General features: G+C 43.0%; 1 protein-coding gene across 2 annotated transcripts in view; it reads right to left on the bottom strand.

The window, feature by feature from the left end:
• Nucleotides 1-4178: 4178 nt before the first annotated feature.
• Nucleotides 4179-20742, bottom strand: part of LOC111836699 (CUGBP Elav-like family member 5) — a 115712-nt gene continuing 99148 nt past the window's right edge. For both annotated transcript variants that reach the window (XM_023798212.2, XM_023798211.2), the window contains exons 7-12: nucleotides 17583-17727; nucleotides 12461-12673; nucleotides 11954-12037; nucleotides 10711-10854; nucleotides 10176-10341; nucleotides 4179-9378 (exon numbers count right to left, since the gene is read on the bottom strand). In XM_023798212.2, the coding sequence (XP_023653980.1) occupies nucleotides 10214-10341; nucleotides 10711-10854; nucleotides 11954-12037; nucleotides 12461-12673; nucleotides 17583-17727 (714 nt within the window). In that variant the 3' untranslated portion in view covers nucleotides 4179-9378; nucleotides 10176-10213. The remainder of the gene's footprint in view (nucleotides 9379-10175; nucleotides 10342-10710; nucleotides 10855-11953; nucleotides 12038-12460; nucleotides 12674-17582; nucleotides 17728-20742) is intronic.

The raw sequence follows: 20742 nt of genomic DNA, 5'->3' as shown, positions 1-20742 counted from the left end.
TTCTGAAGCACACACTCGGTTGATGTGGGTGTTTTTCTGAAGCACACACTCGGGTGATGTGGGTGTTTTTCTGAAGCACACACTCTGTTGATGTGGGTGTTTTTCTGAAGCACACACTCGGTTGATGTGGGTGTTTTTCTGAAGCACACACTCGGGTGATGTGGGTGTTTTTCTGAAGCACACACTCGGTTGATGTGGGTGTTTTTCTGAAACACACACTCGGGTGATGTGGGCGTTTTTCTGCACACGGTTGATTGTAAATGTCACCTTAGAAGAAGGTGCTACTGCATTACATTTGTCCATACATGAAATGTGTCACTTACACACTGTGCTGCACAAAACTGTATTTATTCAGTCATTTTAACTCTGCTGACCTTACATCATACGGCACGGATCTGTGGTTTTAGAGAGGAGACGGTCCATATGAAAGAAAAATATAGTTAAACATATTCAACATACATGTCTACAATGTATGTCACATATATTTAAATATTTTGAATTGGCCACTTTACGTGTATTTACGTATGTGGCACATGCAAATATCTGTACATATGTGTTGTGTATGTAAATATATGTAAAATAGTTTAAATATTTAAATATATGTTAAGTATATTGTAGGCATATATGTCAATCTGTGTGTATACTGTATGTGGACAATGGTGCTCGGTAAGACCAACATGTTGTGTTGACAAATGTAACACAAAAAGTTATTTCGATAAAAAAAGTTAAGATGAAAGAAGTAAAACCACTGAGTTGCGGGTGGATAACTTTTAAATCTCATGTTGCCTTTAAACTATATCCACAAATAGAAGAGAAGGCACCAGAAATTGTGAAATTTGAATGCAGATTCAGTCAGGAACTCGCACAGCAACATGAAACAAATTCAGGCTGAGCAAGAAACTATTCCATGCATCAACAAGCCATGAAAAATTGATAGCTTTTGATCTGCATACATCCTCAGCGGTGTTTTCTTGCTGTTGGGTGTACAAATTTGGCAAGTTCTTTTTAAAACTGATTGAAATACAGTCAAGTGAGAAACCATTACTTATTTTAATTTTTTATTTTTTTTAAAAACCCATAAGTACCAAAATGAATCCTCCTCTGGGTACTCTGGTTTCCCCACACAGTCCAAAAACATGGTTGATTGGACAACCTTGGATAACCTCGGTTTTATAAACATCTGTGAATGCAATCAAAAAGTAAAAATGCCAAAAGTCTTGTATTTGGGTTGGTTACTTATGGTTATGGGGACCGGTTTCCTGGTCCCCATAAGGGAAAACTCTATTTTATAAAAATTGGTGACTGCTATGAAAAAACTAAAAATGCAAAAACTTTTGTATTTTGTTAGGTTCATTATCGTTATGGTTAGGGCAGCGTAGGGGTTAAGGTTGTCATAGTTAGCGTTAGCATTTTTCCCATTGAAATGAATGAGCGGTCCCCATAAGGATATGTATACCCTACATGCATGTGCGTGTGTGTGTGTGTGTCTGTGTGTGCGTCTGTGTGTGTGTGTCTGTGTGCATGTGTGTGTGGGTGTCTGTGTGCGTGTGTGTGTGCGTGTGTGTGTGCGTGTGTGTGTCTGTGTGAGAGAGTGTGTGTGTGTCTGTGTGTGTGTGTGTGTCTGTGTGAGAGAGTGTGTGTGTGTCTGTGTGTGTGTCTGTGTGTGTGTGTGTGTGTGCATCTGTGTGTGTGTGTGTGTGCGTCTGTGTGTCTGTGTGAGAGTGTGTGTGTGTCTGTGTGTGCGTCTGTGTGTGTGTGTGTGTGTGTGTGCGTCTGTGTGTGTGTATACGTGTACATGCATCAGCCACAAGTACGTGCATGAGTGGTGACAGCAAGCAGTTGCCAATTAGTGGTTATACTAATACTTCTCCCCCACTGTACTCCGGCTGCGTTGCAGTTCTGCAGACTCCCAGACAGCTCATTAGACACTTTGCTTAACGAGCCCTTGTCACCAATCCTTCTTAAAAAAAAAAAAAAAAAAACAAAGAACAAATGAGGTCTCTGGTGTGGTGGAGCAGAGCTGAAATCCAGATTGGATATTAAACATCCGTATCATAAATCTTGTAAAGTTACAATAATTTGCAATTCAATCCCTCATCAGTGGTGATATTAGCCCAATTTATTATCTCGGGCGGCGTCCCGGACGCCTGGGGTCCTGCAGATAAGGCTTTATGAGGAGAGGGATTGATTTTCATTAACTGATTGTAATAAAGAGGAAGGAGAGTCTTCCCAGCTCTGGCCAGCAGCCTCTGCCTCTCTAATTGGTTCACTTTCATGAGCTGCTGAATTTCCAGCTTTTTTCACTGGCCGGCCTTATCACTGTATTTTCCTTATCTTTGCTATTATTAAAACTCGCATAAACAGCTAGACACACACATTTTAATAAATATTGTGTTTGTAATAAGGAATTCTGTTTTCGCCATTTTTGCACTGAAGACGCAGGTCTCTCTGTAAGTGTTTCCTGTGTGGTTGCGTGGCGCAGTTGTGTAAATATGTATGTCTGCATGTAAACTGGCAAGACACGCTTCCGCATTACACACGTCGACGTGGGGGGTGGGGTTGTTAAGCTCTGGGGGCCTGATTCCCGCCTCTGGTGTGGGCGACGGCACAGGAGACAAGAGATCTGCCGGTCCCTGAAGCAAATGGCCGACTCCTCGATTCCTGAGACGCATTTAGCTGCTGAGATTTTCAGGGCTGGGAAGAACAAGGCTTGCCGGTCGCTAACATAATACAAAGCAATGTGTTTGTTCTTGGAGGCTTTTCCTTTATCTAACTGAACAAATCTTATAGGTCATGAACTGTTTAATGTGAAATAAGTCCGTCATCCCCAACCTGTTTCATCTTAAGGGATTCACAGAGGTTTTGTGATTGCTCATCATTTTTACAGTGTATTTTATTTCATTAAGTTTCTTAGTAACACTTTACTTGAGGAGACATAAATGGTAGCACAGTACGGTTTCTTATTAACTAAATAGTAACTCTAATGCTGTTCAAGTACAAATTCTGATCGAATATAGTTTGTGGTTAATTAATACATTAAGTAAGAGTTAGTTCATGATTAACTAAGAATATAAGTGTATTTGTCCCCCCTCAAGTAAAGTATTTGAATTGTTTGTCCCTGCATTGGCTGAGCTCTGCACACGTGCGAGCACACACACACACACACACACACACACACACACACACACACAGTGCTCCCAGAAAGTCTTGGGACGCGTGCTTAATTCTGTAAAAATGTTGCAAATTTATTTGTCTCATAACAAAAGTCCATTGACAAGCAATGTTTAACATACCTGCACATATCTTCAGCGCAGACATTTCCTTTTTAAGTTTCTGAACTTTTTGACTGATTCCTTCAGTCCTGTTCCTGCCATTTTGCTATGGACTTCAATTGTAGTCTGTGGCTCCCAAATGGATATTAAACACAAATCTGTGGTCTTTTATGGTATTGCAAAGGTGTCACAAAATAAAAAAAACACCCAATTAGACTGCTTGTCAATGCTTTTTAAGACACCTGTCTTAGAACTATATTTTAGATTTAAATTTATTAGTACTTGAAATGTTTTACTTAAAACTACTAGTTTTTTTGTAATGTGACATATATTTTTTGTAAACAAATTAATGTTAATGTTTCCATATATATCATACAAATTATATATATATATATATATATATATAGAAAGAGAGAGAGAGAGAGAGAGAGAGAGAGAGAGGGAGAGAGAGAGAGTTTGTATCATAGGAATATGTAAGGGCAGGGATGCATCCCTTGTCGCATGAGTTTTAGTCTCTCATTTCCCATACCATTTAAATCTTTATTGTAAAATCGAAGAGAAAAGACTAAGAAAACAGCTCCTTTTATACATCTCTTTAAACCAGAAATAATCAAGTAATGCAGATCAGAAATAAACAAGTAACAGAAAAAAAAAACATTTAAATAAATAGGTAATATAAATAGTCATCAATAAGTTAAACCATATTAATATTAAATTGTCAAAGCAGCAAGAAGCAGAGACATTTGAAAAAGGGAAAATGGTTTTTCAGGCTGTTACTGAACCTTAGGGTAAAAAATGATGCTCCTCTTTCTGAAGTCTGCTGTGCTGTGTAGAGTTACTCTCAAAATGTTAATAACCTGGAAACCTAGTTTTTGCAACAACACTGAAATATCCTGTCATTCCATCTGACATCTGATTTCTGTTTTTTTTTTTTTTTTTTTTTGTGCTGAGAAACCAGTTGAACATGATCTGCAAAAAGCAGCCGGAGCTGGAGTCATGAATCAGCGCCCATAACAAACATTCTGTGCTAACACATTCCCCTAAGCATTTCATAACAGGCTCCCATACATGTTTCATTGCATTCAAGCCATATTTGGAGATTCCCATTACCAGTATTCCCAGTATAACAGCTGGTGAACCTCCATGCTCCTGCCCGGGGATCGAGTGTGCGTCATGAACGGAAATGAAAAATGATGCAAATAAAGATAGCTAATTATAGCTTGAAAATAAATAAATATTTTTTAAAAACATGATTCCACAAACAAGCACAAAATGCAAAATGTACATTACTGGCCACTATGTCAACAGAGCTAGTTAAAAACTGCCGATTGATGTCTAATTCACTGACCAGCTCATTCTGGTGAATAGCTCACCTCATAACATGAGAACTTACAGCTGTTAGCTAGATAACCCAATGCGAACCATCTTTGAGCAAATAGGTTGTTAGTTCCTCAGAAAATCAAATAAATACATAAAACTACATTTTAAATAAGTATATTGGCATGGGGGTTTTGTTTTTTAATCAGTGTTGTGCAATACAAAATTTAATTTTTACTTAAACTTTACGCAAATGTATCATGACAGGGAACTCTTAAATACATTTGCAATTTCCAATCCCTAATTTGATCTTGTCTTGATTATATGTGTCTTTTAGCTGTCAAGCAAACCATGGAAGAAAATAAGAGAAACTAGCAAAGAAGCAATCTGATATGTGCTTGTTCTTCACGGAAATAGTAATGTTACTCTCAGTCTAGTATGGGGAGTATGGTGGAGCATGAAAGTTACTTTTTTAAAGTTTTGTTTTCTATAAATCCTGCATATGTATATAACTGGCGCACATCCCAGCAACAAGAATTCTTAGAAACAGATCAAAAATGCAGTATAATTTGACTTAACCTTAAAAACAGATATGCAATAATTTGGATTTGTGGTTAGAGAGGATCCGCCACCCCCCCGCATGCTATTCACATTTTTGGCATGGTGTCCCTGCAGCCCCCACCCACGGTTTGGCAATGTGTCCCTGAAAGGCATCTAATGTTTAACACCGACAGCTGGCTGTGACTGGCACCTTTAAGGGGGTTAGTTTCCCCCTGGGGGGGGGGGGGTACGGGGCTGGGTACATGGTGTGGAAATGTGAATTGGTGTGGCAATAAAAACCAGCACTAAATCAGCCCAAAAATAAATACATATATACATACAAAGATTTACACGTGAATTCTACCTGAACGGAAAAAACCCACAATAGTAGCCAATGCAATGACACTACATTTAGGGTCTGCTGCCCTAAGCAGATTAACATGTATAAAATGAGTTGCTCCTTTTAATTGAGAGTGACTTTTAGCTTTGGTTGGAGTAGTTCCGAGCTTCTTAACCCAGTCCTTGGGGACCCCCAGACAGTCCACATTTTTGCTCCCTCCCAGCACACCTGACCCAAACAACCAAGAACCTAAGACCTGCTGGAGCTGGGAGGGAGCAGAAATGTGAACTGTTCGGGTACAGGTGCGAGAAGACGTTTTGAGCTCAGGGTATTGCAAATCGGAATGACCTTACGGAAGTTCTTTTGTATCATCGGTAGCTATCAACAGCTAACAACGCGGGGAAATAATCACAAAGTCGCCTCTGGCCTATTGCAAGATAGTTAATGCTCAGTATTTTTTCCATGAAACAGACAATAGGGGGCGCTGAAGCACCCTCAGCACCCCTGCTTCCAGCACTGCTGTGTCTGGGGCGGTCCCTGTGGACTGGGTTGTGAAACATTGGAATAGTTAAAAGCTCACGTTCTTTATGAGTGGGCTTTTTCACACCTGTGATACAGTTTACGACTTCTGCTCTCTCACGGTGAGAGGTTGTGCTGTCCATAACCTATTGGACCCTGTAAAACTGCTGGTCTCACCACTCTGCTCTACTGCTCTAGTCTATACCTTCAGGCCCTGCTTCAGCCATCTGCTGTTCACAGTTTCCTGGGGCTGATACCGATAGACAGACTCTGGGAAGTGCACCTCTCGCATGTCTATGCAGAAAGCCTGAGAGCAATGACCCGCCTTTATTTGGTCATCGATTGCTCATGCCTTGGCTCCCGCCAATGTGATCTGCAAGGCCGGGCCAGGTAGAGATACCCTGGTGCCATTGATTGCTCATGCCTTGGCCCTCACCAATGTGATCTGCAAGGCAGGGGCAGGTAGAGAAGACTTGGTGCCATGGAATGGAGACTGAGAGGGTGAACTGGGGACAGGGACGGCTGTGTGGCAGTTTTATAACCAGCCTCTAGGCAATTGGTGGGTTTTATTAAAAAGTAAAAGATTTTTAGTGCATCTAACTGCATCTGACTGCTCAACCTACATAGTACAGCATGTTTACATATGATAAGTTTTTTACTAACAGATCTTGCTGTTGTTGTTTTGCTTTTGGTGTATCTTCTATAAGTTGATGCCTCCTCGGATCATACACCACCCACCTAACGAAGGAATTCTCGGAGTATTACTGTATTTTTACAGCTGAAACGGAGCGGAATAACGAGCTCAATTTGAATCACAGCCTCATCAATCTGTCCCGCCACTGGTAATCCGGCTGCAGGTGCATTAGCCTTGACTGGTGAGGGCAGCCGTGGTTTATTAGTAGGACCCACACAGGCTAAAAGTCCAGAAACACTCTCATACAAAACACGTCACTGCGTGTAACTGCCAGTGTCACTGCGTGTAACTGCCAGCATGCTCTGCAGCAATGAGGCAAATCATTTTGTAAAAAGACCATTTGTAATAGAAGTGGCAGAGTATCTTACTACTGCATATGGATTTAGTCATCTAACCTTTTCCTCACACCAGTGGATTTATGCAGTTCAAAACTGGCCTGCCTTACAAATTATCTGAAGTATTTTAAAGTACCTAATCCATGTCAAAGCTTCAAAAGTTTGCTGGATGCAATCACACTATTGTGTGGATTAAATAGATGATCCCATGAATGAAGGGTGGAGAAAATTACTCTGGGAATGTATGCCCCCATGGATAGTGCGGGAATGTATCAATGGTTCAAGTGTAGAGGAATCTGATCAGGGAAGAGATGTTCCCATGTATGAAATGTGCAGGAAATGGAAATGGGAAAAGATGGTCTCATGGATGAAGTGTGGAGGAAAAAGATCTGGAAATGCATGCAATCAAGAATGATATGTAGAGGAAATGGATCTGGAATTGGATGAGATCGTGGATGAGATGAGGAGGAAATGGATCTGGAATTGGATGCGATTGTGGATGAGATGAGGAAGAAATGGATCAGGAATCGGATGTGATTGTGGATGAGATGAGGAGGAAATGGATCTGGATTTGGATGTGATTGTGGATGAGATGAGGAAATGGATCTGGATTTGGATGTGATTGTGGATGAGATGAGGAGGAAATGGATCAGGAATCGGATGTGATTGTGGATGAGATGAGGAGGAAATGGATCTGGATTTGGATGTGATTGTGGATGAGATGAGGAAATGGATCTGGATTTGGATGCGATTGTGGATGAGATGAGGAGGATATGGATCTGGATTTGGATGCGATTGTGAATGAGATGAGGAGGATATGGATCTGGATTTGGATGTGATTGTGGATGAGATGAGGAGGATATGGATCTGGAATAGGATGCGATTGTGGATGAGATGAGGAGGATATGGATCTGGATTTGGATGCGATTGTGGATGAGATGAGGAGGATATGGATCTGGAATAGGATGCGATTGTGGATGAGATGAGGAGGATATGGATCTGGAATAGGATGCGATTGTGGATGAGATGAGGAGGATATGGATCTGGAATAGGATGCGATTGTGGATGAGATGAGGAGGATATGGATCTGGATTTGGATGCGATTGTGGATGAGATGAGGAGGATATGGATCTGGAATAGGATGCGATTGTGGATGAGATGAGGAGGATATGGATCTGGAATAGGATGCGATTGTGGATGAGATGAGGAGAATATGGATCTGGAATTGGATGCGATTGTGGATGAGATGAGGAGGATATGGATCTGGAATTGGATGCGATTGTGGATGAGATGAGGAGGATATGGATCTGGATTTGGATACGATTGTGGATGAGATCAGGAAATGGATCTGGATTTGGATGCGACTGTGGATGAGATGAGGAGGATATGGATCTGGAATAGGATGCGATTATGGATGAGATGAGGAGGATATGGAACTGGGAATGTATGCTCTAATGAATGGAGTGTGGTTGATTTTAGGCAAACAACCTGAACATACCCACATCAACCGATAATCAACATAGACTGCACCAATAAAACACCTTAAAATACTCTCCTATTATAATTTAAAATCTTTTTTTAGTTTTTTTTCCATTTTGTTTAACTTTTCGAAAACCTCCATAGGCTGGGTGAAGGAAATCAATGCTATTTCTTCCATTGCCCTGAAGCTAATATTTTGTCTTATTCTTGTTCGTTATACAGTATTATTAGTAGTAGTTTGTGGTATTTAGCATAATTAATGTGAATTATATACATTATGGTTTAGAACAATAAAAACTTTTGGTCCTTGGTCCCTAAGGGGGGGGGGGGGGTGAGATTTTCAGTCCCACGGTTGCTAAGGAAACTGCCGTGACCTCAGAAAATCATAGTTCTGCACTTGCTGAACAAGAGCGAGAGAGAGACAGGAAGTCTGTCAGTGAGGCAGGAAGATCTCTCCTACTGAGTTTTCTTGATCTTCAAGTTTTAACCCTCATTTGTTCTGTAGACTAAAAGCCCAAAAACACCCTTTACTTTATACATGTGAAGTGTGTGTGTACTGTACGTGTGCATGTGTTTGTAAGTGTGTGTAGAAAAGTCTTTGTTGTAGTTGCTGTATTTATTGTTTTTTCACTCCTTGCTAAAAGTTTGCTTCTTTTCCGTGTCTCCATCATCCCCGACTGTTATTGATCCTGTTTTCCAGAAGGGGAACGTACTGTATCCCAGCCTCCCGTGCTGCAGTTTGTCCTTGAAAAGTAAACACTGATATGTCTCCGAAATCCCTTATGCAGGTTGTGTTTGTTTTTATGTTTAATATTTTGTTTATAGAAAAAAAAAAAGTTGAACTCCTTCGAGATTTCTTCTTGACTGCCTTCTTCTTAACACCTGCAACATATTACACAGTTTGTGAAATTCTTGGGACTACTGAAAGGATTAAATTTATGGAGAAACAGACACAAGGACATAGTGCACAGCACAAATTAATAACAATAACACCAGATTTTCACAGCTCACTGCTACAGTGCTACCTCAGATTCTTCCAGATATTGCATATTATTAAACATGTAATGAATAAAAGTGTAAAAAAACAAATCAACATACTGCCTGTGCGTTGAGTTACAGAAGTAGTAATAAATGCACTTGCAACCAGTTTGCTGATCTGCAGGGGAGCAGATTAAATGTTCACCCAGCTAACAGGCAACATTCCCAGAACTTTATTTGAAGGTCCTCTAAAAGTTGACAGATAATGTTGTATAATAATATTGCAACATTAATAGAACGTTATTTCCACGTTTTACATTTTAACAAGCAAGATAACATTATCACCTGAACATCCTGTTAAATTTTTTATTTTTATTTTTTTAAATAAAATAATATTATACGGATGTGCTACATGTGCATATTGCAAATGCACCATCCATCCTCAAACCCATGATCTTTGAGGCGCTAACTGCTGCTTTATTTGTTTCTACGTTATTATTCTTCGTTGTCGCAGTAGCTACAGTAGAGGGATTACATTACGGGAACATCTGGACGCTTTGAATGTTTCCGTACCTTAATCGTAACGTTCGGTAAATGTTCCTAGAATGAAAAATTGTTAGAGGGGCATGTCTGGGAAACAGACAGCATGACTAGCAGGAAAAGGCCCAGAGACTGACGGCTGCCGATCACCTGTGACTCACCTGTACTGTGGCAAGTCACGCTGGCAGTCTCACTCCTGTCAGTAAGGGCGGCTGGCATCCTTCGGTCTCTTCAGCTGCACTTTTAGCCGCTTCATGCCGATCTGGAAGCCGTTCATGGCCTGGATGGCGGCCTGGGCGCTGGCGGGGTTGTCAAAGCTGACGAAGCCTGCAGGGGGCGACGGAGAGTTACGCTGTCCTGTTGACGGCGCTATCAAGCTGTGTCCCACGTCACCTCTGAAACGACTGATCGTAAACGCCCCAGCAGCATCGACACTAGCTGGGCAGCACGGCACCCACGTGGACAGGCTTGAGCCTGACCTCTACAGACCCCGGGGAGACGAGGGCACCGAGCACCGCAGGTTCAAGGTCACAGCTAATACAAAAACTCTGATGGACGTTATTTGGGGGGGGGGCATGTGTCTGATGCAGTAAAAGTTTCTCTCAGACACGCAGGATGGTTCCCACATAGGCTTCCACTTACTGTGTCTATTTCATAAAATCGTTTGCCTTTTTAGCAAGACGCGGCAGCACTTACCAAAGCACTTGCTCTGGTTGGTGGCCCTGTCCATGAACACCTTGGAGGAGATGACCGTTCCAAAGGGCAGGAACGTCTGCATGAGCTCGTTGTCCCCAAACTCCTGTGGCAGGTGGTAGATGAACAGGTTACAGCCCTCAGGTCCTAAAACGGGAAACAGAGAGTCACACATTCATCTAGCATGTGATCTCACAGCCTTTCGGGCCCCCGGTTTCTCATCTGGGCCCAGTTAATTAAAGAAAAACCCGTCAGCGCCATCGTACTGATAGTCGTTACAGCGGCTGCTCGTCCTCATACTTTGAGAACATTATTATGGCCACCATGTGAAGGAATTCTGTTCATGTCTGTTCTGTATTAACAGTTTTCTATGAAATAATTATAAAATGAAAACGTAATTTCACAAGAAATGAAAATGTTATTTCACACAAAAATGACTGAAACGAATGAGACACAGTAAAATGAAGCACAGATTTTGATTGAAGACGTGAATTTAGGGTCAGTGTCATGGAGGGGCATTCGTGGGGTATGCCCCCCCCCCCCTCCCACAATGCCACCCACCAAGGACACAGACTTTTTTTAAAAAATATTTTATTTTTTGATAAAAGCATTCGTCTTACTAAAGATAAACACCGGTCTCCCCCGGGGGAATGCCTGCGGAACTTTTGCTTACCCGAAGCCCCCCAACCCCAAATCGACAACTTTTACCACCCCCACCCTTCACATGCTCCCCTCCAGATTTGTTCTGGCACCAGAAGACTGAAGGCTACAACCCCATTGCAATAAAACATGTAAAATGCTTTTGACTGTGAAACAATGCTGCATATTCAGGGATGGACATTAACTGGTACACAAGTACGCATTCACCTTTAAAAACGATACGTGCGGCAATCGATTGTAAAAACGCTGCTATGACAAGACAATACCTTGCATTTTAACCTGTAGACCGCAAATGAACTAGAGTTAGCATATAAAGATGAAATGCATTATATTTTGTTTCCATAGCAGCGCATTTACACTGTTACCACAATCGATTGTCCCACGTATCATTTTTAAAGGTGACTGCGTACTTGTGTACCAGTTAATTTCCATCCCTGTGCATGTTCTTCAATTACGAAAACAGCAGCATAGCCAACAATGAATACAAACAGCAGTTTTGATTTAAAATGTATCATTCATTGATAGACTCCTTTAATAACCAAACATCCCATTGTACAGTTTTGTGGGGCCAACGCTTCACACTCACCTTCCCTTTGCTGCTGCTGGATCACCTGAGCTGGTTGTGGCAGTGCTTGTCCAATAGGAGTCAGTGTAGTTGCTGGATAAATAGCTGCCAGAAAGAGAATATATTTGCTTTCAACTGAGATTCTTTTAGAAACGCAGCTGCAAATGATATTCACATCATCCTTACTGTGAAAACTTGATTTGTCAAGATAAAAACAAAGTTGATTGCATAATAGTCATAACTACATTTAAAATATGTTGCGACTGAAATAGAATGTGAAGTACTACAATGCAATAAGATTACGCTTATAAAGGGTTTATGAATGTTTTATAATTAAGTTATTAATTAGGTTGCAAGACCTTGTAATTCATTAATAGACAATTATAAACAAGTTATAACAGTTATATATATATGAGTTCCTACCATATACTGTATAAGTGGCATAGGGAGCCTTAATGTGGTACCATATATAAATGTATATAACGCAGTGGAGTGTCTGGTGAGGGGTGCTATGCGGACAGGGCTTACCGGTGTACTGCTGCACTCCTGTGAAGGCCTGCTGCAGAGTGTCCGCAGCTGTGGGGCTCTGGCCCGAGTAGGGGGACAGGCCGTTAGCGTAGACGGCCTCCACCGCCGGGTGGCCGTTGGGCTGTGGGGGTAGGCCTGTGAAGCCATTCACGATGGGCGTGACGATGCTGGGCACGGCGGAGGTAGCGATGCTGGTTGGCGGGGAGCTGAGGCCTGGGAGGGCGGATCCGGGGGGAGAGCGTGAGCCGGCGGGCACAGCGGGCAAAGGCAGGGCTCTCTCTGGGGAGCTTTGTGAACGCTTCTTATTACCCTTATTACTGGCATATAAATGGGTTTAATACTCGGTAACACTTTCTACAAATATCTATAAGAATCTATGAACAGATTCATAACACATTCATAAAGCATTATAAACATCTATATTTATAAAAAGGCATAAAACATTACAGCCATGTTTATTATGCATTATGTAGCTTTATGAAGCGCTCATCTATAATGCACTGTTGATACCTTCATAATGCAGTACAAAGCATCCTTAATGCTTGTACGAACCATTATCATGCATTATGAAGGTATCTAGATGAGAGCTGCACTGGAGCTTATGCTTATGCAGTATTATAATCATATAATGCCTTATGACTGTCAACAGAAGATGCTATAGTGTTTTATTAATTCTTATAGCAAACATCATCATGCATTATGAAGGTATTTATAATGCATTATAGATGACAGTGTCAAGTGTTACCAAATATTCATGCAATTTTTTTGTTAATCTGACAACTCACTGTATAGCTTTAAAATACTGTATTCAGAGGAGACACAGAGCATTCAGTCAGACAGAAAGTCAATGTGACTCTCAGGGCGTATGTTCATGGTCAGTGGTTTGTGGCTGGGGTTAGGGTTAACCCAAGAGCAGCTTCAGTCTGCAGCAGAGATGCTACTGAACTGATAAAGGGGTTGCTATGGAGACTGCTGTGCATGCCGTCTCTGCAATCTGACAGCAGCAGGATAGTAAGTGGCTGCAGGCAAACAAAGACACACGGGCCACATAATGAGATGCACGCAGTCACTCACAAACACCCCTGATTGCCAGGTAAATGCATTGTTTTATGGTCCCCAAATTGTTAGACCCCTCCCCCCCACCACACACACACACACACACACACACGCAAGAGAGGGTGAAAACGAAATCAGTTTTGGGAGTTTTTGTGAGGCAGTCATGCAGCGAGAAGAGGAATGGGCTGTGAATTTGAGATGAGAGCAAATAGAGGAATAGCTGAATGAATACTATGAGCTGAAGCATTTCTGCAGTAGGAAAAGTACACAGCATTTCAGTAACTGCATAAACTGCATACAATAAAGAGATTGATAACATTTCAAACTAATTCTCCATATAATTTCCCATACAACATTCTTGGAGAAAACATATTCTAAACTTGGCATTAGGAATTAGCCTTTTGATGATCTGACCCTAATGGTCAGAGACTGGAACAGACAGTTTAATTAAGGTGCAGTGACATCAACCATGGTTAGTATTATAAAAGATACAAATGCATTAATTAGCTCTCCACGCACCAGTAGTTAATTTCACATTATTTTAATTGCCAATGTTTGCCAAACCAAATTCTCAGATTTTTGCCCTAATTAAGTAATGGAGGGCGTTTCTGAAAGGCATGAGAATGAGCTCAGAGAAAATGCATCTGGCAAATCAAAGGCAAAATGCAGTAACTATGCTGACAATGAAACTGAGAATAAGGGCTTCAAAGTCTGACCCTCCCCACATAGTGTACTTCAGTGTTTCCCAACCTGGTCCTCGGGGACCCCCAGACAATGCATGTTTTTGCTCCTTCCGAGCTGCCTGCCAGGCAGTCCACATTTTTGCTCCCTGCCAGACAGTGCATGTTTTTGCTCTTTCCGAGCTGCCTGCCAGGCAGTCCACATTTTTGCTCCCTGCCAGACAGTCCATGTTTTTGCTCCTTCCGAGCTGCCTGCCAGGCAGTCCACATTATTGCTCCCTGCCAGACAGTCCATGTTTTTGCTCCTTGTGAGCTGCCTGCCAAGCAGTCCATGTTTTTGTTCCTTCCGAGCTGCCTGCCTAGTAGTCCACATTTTTGCATCCTCCGAGCTGCCTGCCAAGCAGTCCACATTTTTGCATCCTCTGAGCTGCCTGCCAGGCAGTCCACATTTTTGCTCCCTGCCAGAGAGTCCATGTTTTGTCTCCCTCCCAGATCCAAAACATGGACCATCTGAAGGTCCTCAAGGACTGGGTTGGGAAACAGCAGTTTATTTATTCATAATTGAGCATACCGTAGTTGAACTAAGATATTTTGTTACAAGGCAGAACTGAGGGTAAGAGACCCAATGTCAGTCGTAACTCAGAAAAATAGTTTCGGTGTCTTTCCTTGGCAGGACAGAATTGTACACACACATTTCAGTCAGCACGAAGGAACAGCATGTTGTCATTCCTTAACATATACTGGTTGCACCACTAGAGATACCAGCCGTTAGCAAGTATTTAAGCAAATCAGTTTTAACTGCCTCATATCATAAGTTAAAAAACACTTCACATTCATTTATCCATCTGTCAACCACTTATACATTTACTGGATATTTCATGAACAGAGAATATAAATAACTTTTCAATCAATGCGCAATTACAGTTTTACAGCCTCGACCTGAGTTGAAGACACTGAGTCACTGAAATGACTCTCCGTTTGCGAAGTATTTATTGTGCTAATTATGCATTCAAATGAACAACGAGATGATGCATCCAAATGGGAAGTATTGTACCCACAGTAATCACTCGTTTGTGCTTCCATCAAAGTGTGAAATTCACATTAAATCAAAGATGTTCTCATTTATTTTTCTAAAACTAAATGTCATTATAAAACAATGGGAGCTGAGTTATACACACGCATGGCCTGTAATTTACATGTAGATTACCTGTAGGTTGCGTGCGATTGTTTATTGCACTTCTTGGTATAACTTCGAATGACTGCTTTACTAAATTTCGGAACTTTCTCCTGATTGTCAGAGAACCTTGGAGAAGTTTGTGTCAGGGCACGACAACCTCTCTCTGGACGTCAGCAAGACTATGGAGGTGTTCGCTGACTGCAGGAAGCCAGGGCTGTGTGTGTGTGTGTGTGTGTGTGTGTGTGTGTGTGTGTGTGAGCCAGGGACAGGTCGCAGTTCCACCTCCGTGGGCGGGGCAGCTGTAGAGACATTCAGCAGTTTTAAACTCCCGGGAGTCACCTTCACCCTGGACCTTAAGTGATCACACCAGGCTTCAGCTGCTGTCAGGAAGCTCCTTTGGTTCCTCTACTTCCTCAAGCATCTGAGGACGGCCTGGATGTCACCCACAGCCCTCACAGATGTCTACAGGTACACCACAGAATCCACCTCAGCAGCTGCATTATACCTTGGCATGGCAACCCGTCAGCACAGGGCATCGACGGCACATGGTCTGTGACATTCTCACCACACGGCGCCTGCTCTTGAAGGTCTAGAGCAGTGTTCCCCAATCCGGTCCCTTGTGTGGTCTGTATATGTGGACTGCCTGATAGGGAGCTTGGAGGGAGCAAAAACACGGACCGGCTGTGGGTCCTCGAGGAACGGATTGGCAAACACTGCTCTACACACATCTTGTATGGGCAGTTTCCCCCCCCCCCCCTATAACCAGCTGCTCAATTCCATATATTCAGGCACTTTTTTTTTGATCCAAAGGTCCTAAGACTACTTAACAGGCTACATTTACATTGCGCTATAATAATAAAACTGCTAAAGTGTGACTGTTATATAATGGTCTTTGGACTGAGGCAGGAATTTGTAGCACCCAAAGGAAAACTGTGTAACACAGGGAGAACAGGCAAAGACACACACACACACACAGACCTGTAACCTTTGTGGGGACCGTCCATTAATTTCTATGGACAAAACCCTAATCCTGACAATGATGACCTTAACCCCCCCCAGCCCTGGAGGCGTGAGGCAGCAGCATCAGGCACTGAGCCACTGAGCCACTGTGCCGCCTGATAAAAGGACTAATGCGACTCAGTATTAATGTGTCTCATATTAAGGATGCTGTGGGAATGAAGGAAGATTAAAGGGCATGGAATTAAGGTCCTTTCATTCACCTCAAGACAATTATTAACAATATCCTCTCTGTCTCTGCAGCCTGGAAGGGCAGACCACAGTCTCAGATCATGTGACCTCATTTGCAGACCTGTTCAACCCCTCACTGAAGTGGAAATGGCTTCAGGGCCCAAAGAAAGATCAGTCTACACACACACACACACACGCACACACACACACACACACATACATATATATCTACTGTATATATATATTTCTCTCAGAGACCTTTCAGTTTTAGGGCTGCTTTAGTTTCGGAGGGTAACTCTCACACCAAGACCTGTATTGCTCTGTTATAGATTAAATGACAGAGCGAAGTGAAGGCTGCTGTGGAAAATCACATTCCCAGTCTTCCCAGTACAAAAAGCACCAGCAATATCAAAGCCTTGTCTAAGCAGGGATAAGATTCTGCAAAGACGACTGCATAAAGCAGGAGAAACGGGAAATAACATCAAAATGCAGCTACCGTGCACAGATGGGCAGTGAAAGGATAAATGATTTGACTCCTAGTATGTTATAGAAAAGAAAAATATACTTCACAATCACCCTTAACTACTCTGACTTCTGGCTTGGATTTCTGACTAAATATAAATGGTCAAAAATGCTTTGACTGTTTACCTCTTAATCAAGAGCAGAGCTCTTCAGTGTTACGACCCTATCGAGAGAGATAAATAGTAAAGCGAATGCGATGATTTACTGTGGCTGGTTGGTGAGAAGACAAGCATTTACAATATTTGCACATCTGTTACACATCTGCACAAAAGGTACAAACGTGGTTGAGCAACACGAGACAGGTAGGCAAGCGACTATCATTTATTTTGCGAAACAAATACACAGCGATCGACAAAACACAACACAGCGCACAAAAACCGAATCATGGAACAGAAGCGATTCAACATAATGACACCTGTATGATTCGTAATTAAATAAATCAGCACCAAGGAAACAGGTATGATTCCTTGCATGTAAAGGGCAGAATGAAGTCACTCACCGGACACGGGGGTTAGGGAGGTGGGTGGCAGCCCGTTCATGCTGAGCGCCCCCACCTGGTGGATCTGAGTGGTGGGGAATGCCACACTGGGCGTCATGTAGCTGCCATGTGTGGCGGCCATGATGGCGGCCTGCTGCTGCATCAGCTACAGGAAGGAAGAGGAGGAGGAAGAGATGGAGACAGAGATGTTAATCACACGTTTCGGTGTCTCTCAAGCCTGACTCATACAGTACGTTGCTCCTCTCGCTGTCCTTGGTCTCAGTCACTTAGACTAGTGTTTCCCAACCCGGTCCTCGGGGACCCACAGACAGTCCACATTTTTGCATCCTCCGAGCTGCCTGCCAGACAGTCCACATTTTTGCTACTTCCAAGCTGCCTGCCAGGTAGCCCAAATTTTTGCATCCGCCAAGCTGCCTGCCAGGCAGTCCACATTTTTGCTCCCTCCGAGCTGCCTGCCAAGCATACCACATTTTTGCATCCTCCGAGCTGCCGGCCAGGCAGTCCACATTTTTGCTCCCTCTGAGCTGCCTGCCAGGCATTCCACATTTTTGCATCCTCCGAGCTGCCTGCCAGATGGTCCACATTTTTGCTCCCTCCGAGCTGCTGGCCAGGCAGTCCACATTTTTGCTCCCTCCCAACTCCAGCAAAAACGTGGACTGTCTGGTAGGGAGCTCGGAGGGAGCAAAAATGCAGACTGTTTGGGGGTCCCCAAGGACCGGGTTAAGAAACGCCACCTTCGACGATCTGCTGGAAAGAAGAGTGCAGAACTAAAGCAGATGGTCATAAGCACATTGTGGAGGATTGGGCAGACCATCCGGCGGAAGCCAAGCCCCCTCCTGACAGCGATGCATCCGCGCCTGTGTGTGCATGTGGATTCAGTCTGGGGGCCAAAGTGTGTCCCTCCACCTACATGAATGCGCTTCCAGCAGCTGGTGATTTCCTGGGGATGACAGTCATTTTATTTGGCCTCGCGCATTATTTTTGCTACAAGGGAAGTCCGCTTTCTTTTTTTTTTTTTGGGGGGGGGGGCATGATTTATTTATTCTCTGACCGCAAGTAGACTTGGAATGTTTGCCATGGTCGGGAAAGTGGAATTGCCTTGGGCTCAGTTTTCATTACTGCGGCTGTAACCTTTTCTCTCTCTTAATAAAAACGGGATGGGGGGTAGAAATGGGGCCTCGCCCCCCCTCCACCCCCCCGGTCAACACACATGCAATTGCCTCTTTATCACATGGCAATTATCTTGGTGGCACTGAACCTCCGGCCACGACTCACTGAACTCTCACACGTGACCGTGAGGAGGTGGGGGTCACAGGGGTCAGGGGCGGGGGGCGGGGGGGCAGGGATGGGATCTCTTCTATCAATACTGGGCACTCTGCCAGAAAGTGACGGAGTTAGTGCAGAGAGCAGAGAGCTGCGTCTATCACAGCTTCTCCTGATGACCGTTCTGGGGCCGTTTGGTTCTTCTTTCCCATCGCTCTCCTTCATGCTGTACTTAAGCTCTTTGGCCTCTCCACTGCACTCAATCAAATATTCCTCCCCGAACCTAAAAGAAAAAAGGGCTCTTTATCAGATTTGGGAATCCTCCGCCGTACCGATTCAACTCTGAGAGAAGAACAGGAGGCCAATCAAGCACACGGCCGCAGACAGTCAGGAGAATCAGCGCAGGAAAGGCAATTCATTCTCCTCAGATCTGGTTCCAGAAACAAACCTCTCTGTGTTCAGTGCTCAAACAGAAGGCCTTCAAGACTGAGCAAAGTCACCAAAGCAAATTCTGTCCTGAATTAAATTATAGGATGTCATATAATGCAATATGCTATCCATCCATCCATCCATCCATACTTCCATCCATCCATCCCATGGTAAATAGATAGATAGATAGATAGATAGATAGATAGATAGATGGATAGATAGATAGATAGAATGTGTATTTATCACACCATGTACATATTGTACAGTTTTCTAGCACTTTCGATTAGATGCCAAACTACATTTTGTTGTCTGAGTAATTGTACTTTGCACAATGACAATAAAGCTGAATCGAATCTAATCATAGGGCACAAAATACGGGGGAATTCTAGCAATGGCCATTAGTCTAAGTTAGGTGTCCTATTATGGCAGGAAACTGGAGTATCTGGAGGTGGCTTATGCACATAAAGAGAGTGAGGGAGCGTAATCCGCTCTACAGATTATAAATGAGTTACAGGACGCTTTATGTAATCTGTAATCCTCGGATGTGTGTCATGAGAAAGGTTGGCCAACAGAGGGCAACAGTGGCCTGTTTTATCTCCCGAGTGCGGTAGCCCAGGCAGACGGCTGCCCTTTCCCTGCACATTAGGAGCTGCAGCTATTGCCATCCCCTGGGCTTGTGGGACTGAGCCATCTCTCCGGGTCCAGCACAATTCTGCTGGGTCTGAGCCGGTCGTGCTGCTCGACTGGGACCCAGACAGGTTAAACTGGACCCAATTTAAAAAGCATTGCTGATGGTACAATGCTCACATAACTCATATTTTAAGATAATCATTTGAAATCTCAGCACTGACTTTCCACACATTCCCATCATCTTAAGGGCAGGTGGTGTCGAACTCACATACAGATGTTATATATCAAAACAGTGTTACACAGCGTCTGAGAACTAGGCTGGTTTTAATTTGCATTGTCATTGTCCCCATACATTTATGATGCCACCAACCCACTCCAATCTGATTGAAGTCCAATTTGTATTTTCAAGTCCAGCTTTATAACCCAGTTTTATGCATTTTCAGGCCCATACTTGTAAGAACCTACACCATCAACTTTACCATAAGGTTTCTCTAAACAATGTGCACAAAAGGACAAGGTATGTAGAAAGCCAGGACACAGGGAAAACATTATTACACTTATCATGAAAATGTTTATATATTGTTTGAGTAAAACAAAAAACACCTGCAGTAAAAATGAATGGATATGTACAGACTGATGCATTCAGTGAGCATAGCTTTCTAGTACGTTTTCATTGGCTTACTGCTCAATTGACATTATGACACATATCAGTCACTGGCGCTTATGATCAAAACAAAATCACAATTATCTCTGAAATCCGAGGTTTCAGGCCAACACTGCGAGCTAATACCCCTGTAGCACGTTGTCCACAGCTAAAAATTCATGTGCATGTCATGTC

The sequence above is a fragment of the Paramormyrops kingsleyae genome, chromosome 21 (genome assembly GCF_048594095.1).
Source record: "Paramormyrops kingsleyae isolate MSU_618 chromosome 21, PKINGS_0.4, whole genome shotgun sequence".
Lineage (NCBI taxonomy): Eukaryota > Metazoa > Chordata > Actinopteri > Osteoglossiformes > Mormyridae > Paramormyrops > Paramormyrops kingsleyae.
Note: the sequence above shows the minus strand (reverse complement) of the source record. Positions and strands in the feature narration are given on the sequence as shown.